The 13,228-nt window shown below is 40.0% G+C and overlaps 1 protein-coding gene across 2 annotated transcripts; it reads left to right on the top strand.

Moving 5' to 3' along the window:
* The first annotated feature begins 380 nt into the window (after positions 1-380).
* LOC115149402 (MORN repeat-containing protein 5-like) lies at positions 381-11,860 on the top strand. 2 transcript variants are annotated; one of them, XM_029692230.1, is made up of 5 exons: positions 381-735; positions 2,861-3,008; positions 3,619-3,730; positions 3,969-4,100; positions 10,401-11,860. In XM_029692230.1, the coding sequence occupies exons 2-5, from the start codon at positions 2,862-2,864 to the stop codon at positions 10,478-10,480; spliced, it is 471 nt and encodes a 156-aa protein (XP_029548090.1). In that variant the 5' UTR covers positions 381-735; position 2,861; the 3' UTR covers positions 10,481-11,860. The 2 variants fall into 2 exon arrangements, with proteins under 2 accessions (XP_029548090.1, XP_029548089.1); XM_029692229.1 differs by lacking the exon at positions 381-735 and adding an exon at positions 1,985-2,659.
* The last annotated feature ends 1,368 nt before the right edge of the window (positions 11,861-13,228 follow it).

The raw sequence follows: 13,228 nt of genomic DNA, 5'->3' as shown, positions 1-13,228 counted from the left end.
AAGCGTTTTTCCTTTCTGACCACTAGGAGCAGTCCTCCATAGGAATGAATGAAATCCTACACTTTCAAATAAATTGTTTCAATTACATGTATTTAATTAAGTATGTACAGTATTTGTTGTAGTGGGGGCAGTAACATTAGTAATTATACTTTAAGGAAAATCTTTATATATATATATATAAGATTTTGTGTTTTGTTAAGTTCACAAAATATCATTTAAAAGTATGCATTAAGGCACATTTGTCAAACTCATTTCACAGAGGGCCGAGTGTTTTCAGGATTTCTCTCCTCCCTTGTACTTGATTGATGAATTAATGTCACTAATTAGTAAGGAACTCCCCTCACCTGGTTGTCCAGGTCTTAACTGAAAGGAAAAACCAACAGACACTAGGCCCTCCGTGGAATGAGTTTGACACCCCTGCATTAAGGTGTGTTTATTTTACAATGGACAGGTTCAGAAATGTATGTGCAGTGGCTTCAAACAGAAACCTCTCATCATTTGTTTTATTAGATGACTTCATTTTATACAAGAGTGTAGAAATCCTCACTGTTTTAAAGAAACAAAGAAAACATGAGCCATTTCAGCTCTTTATTGCTCGATTTTGCATGAAATATAGCAATTTGTATTCAGTGGTGTACTGCAGTTTCTGTGGACCCCTTGCAAGATCAGAGATCGTGCCCCTCCCAACCTAAAAAAAAACTAACAGATTTAATGCGTCAGCATCTCAATCACAAAGTAAGTATAATTTGAAAGTGTATAAATACCAGCTAAATACTGTATATAACTATAGATAGTACACTGTATATATACTATATATAAACTGTATATATACAATCTTATTGTGTTCTTTGAAATACATTTTCTTTCGTATTAATGTTAAGACCTTCATAAACACAACCAAATACTTTTTGAGATGGCATATATTAAATGTATTTATTATTAGGCTGTTAGAATGTTGACCCCCCAAAAGGTAGGGCCTGAGCCTGAATTGGTATGGCTGGAGGCCCGGTGTGGTGACAATGATGGTTTCTGGGAACTGATGGCTTTTAGTTGAAGCTAGATGGAGTACAGCATTTTAGCTAAGCCTAACCCTAACCAAAAACGAAATGGTCTGACCTACCTACCCATGTCAATTGGACAACAGAAACACTTGGCTTGCTACAGGTGGAAATTCTAAAAGTTTTATGAAGGACTTGGGAGGGTTACTTTCAAAATGATTAATTTACAACAACTTGATGGGAGGCAGACCCCTAGAGCTCCCCACGTTGTTGTACGCCAATATTTGTATTGTCTCAAGCACTGAGCACATTTCAGGTCTGCTGAGCGCAAACTTGAACCTTGTGAAATTTCTATGCAACTTCCGGCACATTTACTGTGAACACTGAGGTTGTACCCACTTTAATGTATTGTTTTAACTGTGGCCAATTAGGCTACTGTGGCTATTTGATCATAATGTAGGTAGCCCTACCAGAGTGGCCTACCATAAAAAACAATGGAGAAAATGCTTCTCATTACATTTTAATATAAAAATAGCGGTTCTATCATTCAGCCTACAGTAGCAGCCAATGTGTGGTGTTCAATGTAGGCTTACATTCCATGAGACTTTTGAAAAAACACGCCGAGCTTGACATTAACCTGTTAATGCACTTGTCCTTCAGACAAGGTGACTGAAAATGTTGTTGTTTGACGCAAGAAATCACTTTATAAAATTCATTATTATTCCCATACCATTATTACAGAGAACCAGACAAATTATGCTACCCTCTACCTATTGGCTACTTTAGCTTATTCAAGCCTTTCTCAAAATACAACATTGCCCTTTTAAGACAAAAAAAAAGCTCCTTAATTAATGGACTCACTTTTCAAATATGGCTAGAAATGTACAAGGTTTGTGCTCTTGTAGGAAGCAATCACTGCCTCATTGCTGACTACAAATTAGTTTTAACTGGGCTAATAACTTACTAACTAGCAGAGAATATGAACAAATGTACACACCTGGCTACATGCAACTCTTGCTTTGATTTCAAAACAAGCCATTATAATCCTGACACTCATGCTGTAAAACAGTCCAGTTCCAAGTGAACGACACAAATCCATATATGGAAATGATCTATTTGCATATAGTTCGTTTTACATACTAAGTCTTGCATAGTTCGGTTTCTTTCGGTATGTTGTGATGAAAGTAGCTAATATTGCGTTGATTCGATCACTATTCCCACATTAAAGGGAAACGTTGACTTGATAGTGTTAACTAACGGGGAAAACTCAAGAAAGTGGAGTAAAATTCAATCTCGTGCTTCTCTGTGCTGGCTGGTTTTTCTTCTGCGGTGCAGTCCATGGGGAGCTGCGCAGCCGCCGGCAGTTTAGAGGGAACATTGGATTCAAGTATTGTGTTTACAAGACTTATTATTTTCTAAGACAAGAGACAACATGTTGGGCTTCTTTTATCATAATACACTTCATGCGGTGAAATTTGAAAGAAAAAAAGAGACACGGCACTAGCTTCCCGTTTCCATGGCTACGTTGTCAAACAACCTGCTTGCTGCAGAAACCAGACAGCTGTTAGCTAAGCTAACCTCTGTTTTTCATTGTAACTTCATAAAATAGCAAATATGGAGTTCACAGGTAGCAGTTACACTGGAGCCTTCAAGAATGGCAGGTAAAGTAATAACTATTCTTTGCCATATGCCAGTTTGCAAAACTTCTATGTGTCAAAGTGTAGTGACATAACGTTAGCTAGCTTACTTTAGCAGTAGTGGGTAGCTAGCTAGCTTGCACCAGTTCTGGCACAAGTTAAAGTCCAATGTTCTTATCATCTCACCACTGGTGAATTAGCTATGTCCTTTGCTCTGTTCCTCAGGATGGAGGGAGAAGGAGAGTATAAATTCCCCACAGAGACAAGATATGTTGGGGATATGAAGGATGGCATGTTCCATGGAAAAGGTGTTCTCTATTTTCCAAATGGAAGCAAATATGAAGGAACTTGGGAGAAGGGGATATCCAAACAGGTGTGCAACATACTTTCTGTCTGTGTGTGTGTGTGTGTGTGTGTGTTTCGCATTGGTTATAGTGGGCATTACATCTGGTCCCCTTTAGCAATCATTCACATTCATTGTCGCAGTTATTACGTTTCCATACTTCTCCTCCAACATGTGCTCTCTGCATGTTCCACACAGGAAAGACATTCCTTTTTGGTCAACCGTTCATTCATGCGTATCTCAGCCATAATAGTAACCAGTTCGATTATTATCATGATTACTGCGGTCCATTAGACATGATCTAGGTTTAGCAAGCCCATGACCAAACACACCTCACTCCCATCCAACTCAGACCTCTTTGTTTCATGGTAAAAACTCCACAGGATATGGAATATAGATCTCTCAACAAAGGATGCACGATTAAAGACTATTCAACCATATTGGCATACTTAGGTCTATGTTGTGGTGAAATGTAATTCCCAATCCAAAAAGAATTGAAGTGGTGAAAAGTTTCTTTCCCCCCCTAATATCCCTTATTTGCCATTAGATACAGGTTTCAAGTTTATGACTAAATAAAGACAGTTTGTTGCAGAATACTACAATGTTTCATCACTGAAACTACAAAGTGTTTCATCCACAGGGAAAGTATACCTTCTCTGATGGGCTGGAGTACCAGGAGAAGGACTGGGAGTTCTGTGATGGTTATGACAGACAGTTCTACACTGAGAGGTGCAATGGACTCAAACCTGCAGGTAAAACATGCACTTCTTTTTTTATGAAAATCTACCTTTTTTTACAAGCAGACTAAATCCTAAGGTATTAGGATAATAATCTATTCAATCCTCAATACCATAGCAATGGAATAGAACATATTAGCTCAATGGTTTTCACCACAATCTGTATTTTTTTTGGTCAAATTTAGTCATCTTGCTTTTTGTTGTTTGACTCAAGACTTGACCAGTCACTGACTCTGTCTATCTGTCCTGGCAGGGGAGTCTCAGCTGACAGACCTGGACCCACCGCGTGTCATCCCAGATGGCTGCTATGACTGTGGGGACGGCTTCTACGACCCCAACACCAGGGTTATCACTGACTATGAGCATCACTTCCTGAGGAACGCAGGTGAGCAGAGACTGTTGGAGCTCACTTCAAGGTTTTGACACCGAGTGTGAAAATAGATCCAGGCGTATTGAATCACATATATTTCTGACCTCCGGCTCATTAGAGTGCGCAGTAACTTCCAATTTTCCAGTACTGAGTTTGACATTGTCTTTTATCTTAACTTATCATATTTTTGGGCCTCATTCCTTTATCACAGGGGTGCAACTTTGGTTTTAGAAGTGGGGGGGACATAACTTTTATTTATTTATATATTTTTAATCCAATTGGATAAACACCCCAAACAGGCTACCCGACCGCTCAGAGGCGTCCACATGGTCCTAAAGCACACAGTTTCCTTGTTTTGTATCACATTCCAATGATGAAACTGGGGGGGGGACAAAAATTGCCATTTTGGAATGTAGTACAAAACGAGCCAATTGTGTGCCTCGTCCCCAGTGAAAGTTGCACCCCTGCTTTATTATAATGTTCAGGGCAATTATTATCCCTCTGGCCACCTGGGAAACATTTTATATTAAAAACTGATAAAATACTATAAACAGATTACCCATATTCTCTAATGTAAGATTATTGCAGGCAGATACTTTGCTGAGGCAGCCTTATTACCCTATAACTCATCATCTGTAGTCCTCTCAGCCAAGCATGCCTCTCCACTGCAGTCATTTTAGTTTTGTTTTCAAAGGGAAAATTTTAAACACTTTTTTCCACCCATTGAGTGCTCGATGTGGGATCTTTGATTTGAAGGCAACGAGGTCTGTCAGGTTTTGAGATAGGAATTCCAATAGCCGTGCCAGTTTTTCATAGTTTTTGCATCACCAGACAATGTCATGGATTACGAACGGTTATGGATCTAATCGTCTCTCTGTGAATGGGATGGACGGGGGTGTATCTATGGGAGACAGCCCAGCTGTGATGTCATAGTCTGTCTTGTGAAATAATAACCACACTATATTCAATCTCTTGCCATAGGTTGCAGCTAAGCCGGTATTATTTGGAAACTGTGAGTGTATAGGCTTAGACTATATACACATACATAAAATACTAAATATGATATGAAAGTATATATTTATGATTGCCTTTGATCAGAGTGCCACAAACACAGGTGTGTGTATGTGGATGATCACTGACTGACAGGCAGGCAATGGTTTAGGACTTACTAGTGGTCCCAGATTTACTAGTGGTTCCAGCCAGACCATGACAGGCAGGCAGTGGTTTAGGATTTACTAGTGGTTCCAGCCAGACCATGACAGGCAGGCAGTGGTGTATGATTTACTAGTGGTTCCAGCCAGACCATGACAGGCAGGCAGTGGTGTAGGATTTTACTAGTGGTTCCAGCCAGACCATGACAGGCAGGCAGTGGTGTAGGATTTACTAGTGGTTCCAGCCAGACCATGACAGGCAGGCAGTGGTGTAGGATTTACTAGTGGTTCCAGCAAGACCATGACAGGCAGGCAGTGGTGTAGGATTTACTAGTGGTTCCAGCCAGACCATGACAGGCAGGCAGTGGTGTAGGATTTACTAGTGGTTCCAGCCAGACCATGACAGGCAGGCAGTGGTGTAGGATTTACTAGTGGTTCCAGCCAGACCATGACAGGCAGGCAGTGGTGTAGGATTTACTAGTGGTTCCAGCCAGACCATGACAGGCAGGCAGTGGTGTAGGATGTACTAGTGGTTCCAGCCAGACCATGACAGGCAGGCAGTGGTGTAGGATGTACTAGCCAGACTATAGTTTGGTAAACCCTGTCTAGAGTAACTATACGCAACATGATACAGATGAGTGTCCTCATATTAATCACTGCTTGATCCGGAGCATGCAAATCTCATTTATGTATTTAGACAACAGACAGACCAAAACAGACAAAGAGATGCATATCCTGAACAGATGTCCTGAACATGTGCAATAATAAATATGTTCAGATTTTTTCCTTCATAACAGTTCTGGTATTGACCAATGAAACGAAGGGGAGGAAGGTAGTGTTGGAGGAGAAAAGAGGAGGAGCTGTAAAATAGAGTTGTTCCAATCATTGGATTCAGATTAATTTGGTGTCTGCTGTTTGTACTGCGTATTGGTAGGGCATTTTTCTACAGGAAACCTTTGATTGATTTAGCAATATACCGCAGACGGCCTTGTGTATTACAGCTACTATCAGGGATGAAATGTCAGCCATTCAAAACCCCCCTTATAAACTGGGTGGTTCGAGCTCTGAATGCTGATTGTCTGAAAGCATACCATGGGTATGGCATTTTTACTGTTCTAATTATGTTGGTAACCAGTTTATAATAGCAATAAGGCACCTCAGGGGTTTGTGGAAAGACATTCCTTTTCCACATTGCGTCGTGCCTAAGAACGGCACTTAACCGTGGTATATTGGCTGTATATTTATTGCTTTAATATACCCCTCAGATCCATTATCATACCCTTGATGCTCTATTTCTGTTAGCCCTTACCTAGGAACTAATATCGTGAAGAATTTTAAATGAAATATGCATATAAGCTTTCAATAGAGTGTGTGTGTGTGTGTGTGTGTGTGTGTGTGTGTGTGTGTGTGTGTGTGTGTGTGTGTGTGTGTGTGTGTGTGTGTGTGTGTGTGGAACCGCACGCACAAGAAGGATCATTGGGCCTCGTCACACTGTGTCCTCTGGATCTATGTACATCTCTGAGAGGTTGAAGGTATGTCTGTCAAAATGGGTGTGAAGACAGAATTTAATGCCAATGGCTTCCATCCAGGAAGGAGAAGAGCAGAGGGTCCTGGCACTAACTGGACATTGAGAGGAACTGCTCTCCCTGTGGGGACCATGTGTTTTGAGGAGAGAAAAGAGTGCAGTCACCGCTGTGGAAGAGGACAGAAGAAGGGATGTGTGCGGGGGGATGGGGGAGCGGAGCAGGGCCCTCAGACCAGAGCGATGCTGGGCCAGGCAGGAAGGGTCAGGGAAATGCCCAGGCTTTGGGCCAAGACATGAAAAGAAGCACAAAAGCAGATGGAAGGAAGAAGCCCTGAGGAAGAATCTCTGAGTCTTCACAGCAGCAGCCCAGCTGAGGTGAGGTGAAACGGGTCATCTGGACTAGACCCAACCCCTCTGAGGTCGGTCCAGTCGGGGGAGGGGAGTAGTGGCGCGGGTGGAAGTAAGGTGTGTCTTACTTCCACCACCTTCCTGCCAACCAACGCCACATGCTGCCTGATCAACTGATTTACTTTACTTTACAATTTATATTTTTGACAACTTTTTCTACATCCCTAAAGAAAATAATGTACTTTATAATCCATACATTTTCCCTGACACCCAAAAGTACTCATTACATTTTGCATGGCTAGCAGGAAAATGGTCCAATTCACTCACTTAAAAAGAGAACATCCCTGGTCATCTCAATTGCCTCTGATCTCACTTAACACAAATGCTTTGTTTGTAAATTGTGTGTTGGAGTATGTCCCTGGCTATCCATAAATAAAATGGTACCGTCTGGTTTGTTTAATATAGAGCATTTGAAATGATTTATACTTTTACTTTCAATACTTAAGTATGTTTTAGCAATTTTACATTTTACTTTTGATACTTAAGTATATTTAAAACCAAATACTTTTAGACTTTTACTCAAGTAGTATTTTACTGGTTGACTACCCTTTTACTTGAGTAGTTTTCTATTTAGCTATCTTTACTTTTACTCAAGTATGACAATTAAGTACTTTTTCCACCTCTGGTATTTATCTGTTGTTCGCCCTGGCATCGAGCAGGAGCCCTACAAGTGGTCAGGAACCCTATTGCCACATTGTTTGTTGCAGTTTCCTGTTTCTGGAATAACTTCTTTTGAAAGTCGTAAGGGTTGACATTCAGAGCCTCCCCCTGCCAAGGAAAACAGCGCTGGTTTGAGCTACTGCCACTTGGTTGTGAGTCGAGGTGTGTTCCCAAAATGGCACCCCTATTCACTATATAGTGCACTACTTTTGACTGGAGCCTAATGGGGGGCTTGTGCCATTTGGGACGCAGACAAGCTGAAGCCTTTTCAAACACATACAATCAGCGTGTTCATGTTTACTGTAATATCACTGGGTTCAGGTCAGTGTCTTCATATTTACTGTAATATCACTGGGTTCAGGTCAGTGTCTTCATATTTACTGTAAAATCACTGGATTCAGGTCAGAGTCTTCATATTTACTATAATATCACTGGGTTCAGGTCATCGTGTTCATGTTTACTATAATATCGCATTGTTCTTTCCTGAAACCTTCTCTTCTACAATCGTAAATCAAATTCAAATCAAAATGTATTCATCACATACACAGTTTACAGCAGGTATAAAAGGTACAGTGAAATGCTTATGTGCCAGGTCGCTCAACAATGCAGTACATTAATCAATAATTATTTACATTTCAACAAATAGACTCCCCCAGAATCATGACAACTCCAATGTCAACCATACTCCAGCATTAGCCCATGTAACCCACTGGCAGCATTAAGTCATGTTAAGTCTATTGGTCAAGGTGATCTGACAGCCATTAAGTTAATTTAACACTTTAAAGTGTTGCTTCTGCATTAGTTGGCAGGAAACACTTTTCCCTTGGAGTGTATTTTAAGGATTTAAGATAAACATGTTTTAACAAGGAACCATTATCGTTTCCCCAGCACCATGTACACCACTGCTCCTGGGTGAGTCGGAGCCTTTTTGTGGGAGAGTTTAGGGAATTAGTTGATATCCAGTTAATGGCCAGCAGCAAACCGTCCAGGGGGGCTAGAGGGAAAGGCAGAGTCAGTAAGAGAAAAGTGATTCACCAACAAGACAATATTTGTAGCAACAATGTCATGTTTAGGATGTGCTAATTGTTATGCATTATACAACGGGTGGGTCTAATCGTGAATGCTGATTGGTTAAAAGCGCATTCCAGCCGGTGTCTATTCAACAAGTTCTTTGTAACAGGCAATAGAGCCTACAGCTGGTGTACAGTGTTCCCAATCAGTTTTTTTTGTTTTTACTTTTATCATATTTTATTCATGACAGCCATGTGTAGATAAATCAATCTAACAATACAACCATGCATCCTACAATTATTTGGATCTGGTTGATAATATTTTTCAGAACACATTTAGGATTTTATTTTCTTCTAAAAAAACTAAAGTGTGTAGGCTAAATAATTTTTCTCCAAGAATTAAGAATTAATACATTCCAAATGAATGTCCCTAAACGCCCCTAAACGCTCATGATAGAAGGCTTTATTGCAGTGTTTAAATAAGACGTCCACAGTAACAATTTAAAAACACATGAAGTGTATGTTAAGTGTTCACAATTTACATTTTATTTCAGATTGCTTCCGAACCATGGTGACCACCTGTGCCCTCAAATAGAATTGCATTAAAGTAGGAGTGACTTTTAAACACTCTGTGAACGATCACAATCCAGGGGAAATTACAGAATATGAACATGTGTGAATTCTGTCTCATTACCATACGTGCTCGGAGAAACGGAAGGTCTAATTGTAGTTCTATAAGACCTCGCAACAGGCAGAAACCGGTGCAGTGGTATTAATTGGTTTAAAATAGTGATGAAATGACCTTCTTGACGCTGACCTCCGTTTGTTGAGAAGGGGGAGGCAACACAACGCGACATAAAGGATGGATAGGCTGTTCCTCGCATGCTGTTACCGTGGTGCATGGAGCAGACCGTGATTTGTATTTCTGAACGCGCGCGCCAGGTAGAGTGGCGAGAGAGGCGACTTGGAGTGGCTACGGCTATCGCAGGCAATTACAAACAATCAGGCTAGAGCTTCAGACCTGGGCCCAACAATGGGCCCAGCGCACACTGTTCCCCCAGATGAGCTCTCAAGTGTGTGCAGCTGCGACGCTCTGATTCAGTCCCAGCAGAGAAGCTACCTCTTGCTCTGCAATTATTAAGTCATTTCAGTTTTAACTATGAAAAACACTATTATCCGCAGTTTTGGTAGTCGAGTCATCCTTGTTAAAATTGTCGTTCATTTTTTGGGGTGATTTATTGGTGGTTGAAGTACCACTAAGAAGTTATTTTCTCCTAATTGTTACCCTGATTTTTCACTGAGATGTAAATGGTTATTGAGTTGAATGTGTCCATTTCAAAAGCTCTGATATAATTATATGCATCCAGTCCAGTGTCTTTTTTTCGTCTTCCTCGATCACATTACAATTTTATTTAATGAACTATTAGAATAAGTCATTTCTTTATACCCTTTCAGTTAGAATAATTGTATGTTTTAAAACGTGTTTTTAAAAAGTTGTTGCTTTATTCTGACCTTCATGGTCTTACTTGATTATTCTGAAAATGTATTTATTTTCCTGCAGATGACTATGAACGGGAGTGGATTGTGTCCACTTGTCGGAAGAGCTGGGATGAGATCGTTGGACGTTCACCTGACAACTAGGCTGAATTTCACAACTGGACATTGAGTTGAGGGGCCTGAGCAGCTGCTGATTTTAAAGGCAGCTCATTTATGGAATGTTTAACTGTGGGTGTGTATAGGCTACATGTGAATCATATTTTGTGAAATATGGAATATTTCACATTTTCGTTATTATTATAAATATATATGATTTTAACAGATGCATAAAAAACATCGATAGGTTTATTTCAGATGCACAAAAACACAGCGAAGCGCATGTAATGTAGCCAGCCTATACTGAAATGAAATATGATAAAGTCTAGATCGAAAAAGATGCGAATGCTTCAAACATTTTCATGCAGAATGAGGGGAAAAAACATTTTGGATTTTTAACTTGTAAAGCCATTTGTTTACGTGTAATGTTTGTCCTTTTAATTCTCTGCATGGTGCTAAAATGTTTGTGCTGCCAGTGTAATCAGTGTCAGATTGTTCTCTCAAGTGTCCTGAAAGACTCTGCAGGTAGCAGCCTAATGGATGCAAATCAACATGAGATGACTTCCTGTTATACGTACAATATATCCACCAGCATAATATACAGTTGCTATAGGCTTTGTTCCAGTTGTAGTCTTATATTGAGATATATCTTGTCTGTCTGTACAAAAACACACAAATTCTAAACCCCAAAAATCGAACATGCATTCAAGTATAGAAATATGGAATGAAATCTCCGTATAAGGCTTTGGCTCCGGTAACTGTATTTTCTACTATAATGCTGTATTTTGGGGGGGCATATTCCTATAGTTTTATGCATGTTCGATTTTGAGGGTTTTGAATTTTTGCGTGTTTTTGTACAGACAGACAAGCATATATTCTGAGTGAGACGTTATGTCTGCCTCAGCGAGAGCTGCCCTTTGAAACAGAACCCAGAATAGGGGATCAATCTCATGATGCAGCCTGACAGTGACTTCCTGTCTGTGATGGCGCTCCGCTGGGCTCGCGGGAGGAATCAGCAGCAGAGCGGTGGAGAAAAGGAGGAGAGGAGAGTAGTTATTACTGCACACACTGACCCATGAAGCGCTCACTAGCACAGCCAACCGCCTGTGATTGCTTCCCGCGCCGGGCACACTCGCACGCGCACACACACGACCAGGCAAACCCAGGCGTAAGGAAAATTCAAACACACCAGAATAACTCTGAGGCCTATAAAAATGTACAATGCATGATGCATATAGCGTAGCATGTGCAGACACACAACTTTTACCACGGATTTCATATTTCAAGATCTATTCTTAAATTGGCTCCGCTGTGTGTGCGTGTACGTGCGTCCTTTATTGATTGTTTGGGATAAGGAGGTTAAAGTGCTTCTTGCATCAAATTGTTGTGGTCCAACTGAAATTATATTAAAAAAATACAAATTTCACATTTTAAAGTCAATTTTATTGCATTTAGTACACAAAACACAGTCAATCAAATAAACCTTTGTTTCATTTTTTATAAAACAATACCATTTTGACATTTTCTGAGAAAAAAAGTGCTTACAGACTATTGTCTCAATAAATACAAGAACATTGAAGTCTTGTCTCCTTTAGTCCCTTCGTAAATACAGGATCCTATTCCTCACTGACTCCAGTCCACAGCCAAGACACAAAGTTCCAGTTTCACACAACCTCCCTCTACCCTGCCAGTCAGGCTGGCCAGCCAGTCTATACATATCGTATCCCCAGTCCGTTAACTGTCAGTGTACCACATCTCCATTTCAACCCATAGAAGTGAAGCACACAGGCTGGACCACTGTAGAAGACAAAAACTGTCGGACATGGATCCTGCACAGACATAAACACTAAATTGCTGACAAAACAGCTGTTTAAAAAAGGTATTACATGTAATGTGACATGTATCGGTCTTTCAGTCCTTAACCACTGGAGGAAGACTATCTGTTTATACACTGCAGACCTCCCTGTCTCATACACAATGTGATTGTTCAACATTTAAAATAGTTATGTCCATTTCAAAAGTCTTACAAGGGTGTTACAGTAGTAAATCGTGATTTTAGACAACTACAATTTGGAGCTTCAAATGATTGAAATGTCCATAACAATAGATTGTAATGTATACTTGCACAAGAGCATTGGAAATTCAAATCACACCAAATAAATCACATTTCAATATTTTCACCAGTACAGATTTTAAGTTACACCTTTCCAAAAAAAGGTGTAATAAAAAATCATCCTAATAAATGTGTTTTTTTTCTCTCTGTGAATTTGAGTGTTTTACCTCAGCTGCCTGAAAATGATTGATAATTCAAAACAACCAAATGACGGTTTTCTCAGCATGTAGAAGATAAGGCACACAATCTATCCTCATCTGAGGCTCATATCCTTTACAGAAGGCTGCTGATCACAATGTATTAAAGGGACATTTAAAATGTATATTCCATCGTCTCCAGCACATCTTAAAATTGCACATTTCTATGTTTTGTAGTAAAAAAAATATAGAGGAAGATAAGTGTTTCCAATGACATCATCAGTGTGCATCGTGTGATTTTAACCAATTATGAGTAGGCATTGCCCACTAATCGTCTACTAATTGGTTGATGATGTCATTGGAAACACTTATCTTCCTCTACATTTTTTACTACAAAACATAGAAACGCGCCATTTTCACATACAGTTGAAGTCGGAAGTTTACATACACCTTAACCAAATACATTTAAACTCAGTTTTTCACAATTGCTGACTTTTAATCCTAGTAAAACTTCCTGTTTTAGGTCAGTTAGGATCACCACTTTAT

Source organism: Salmo trutta, chromosome 15 (assembly GCF_901001165.1).
Source record: "Salmo trutta chromosome 15, fSalTru1.1, whole genome shotgun sequence".
NCBI classification, from domain to species: Eukaryota; Metazoa; Chordata; class Actinopteri; order Salmoniformes; family Salmonidae; genus Salmo; species Salmo trutta.
The sequence above is the reverse complement of the archived record's forward strand: the minus strand, read 5'-3'. Positions and strand labels throughout refer to the sequence as shown.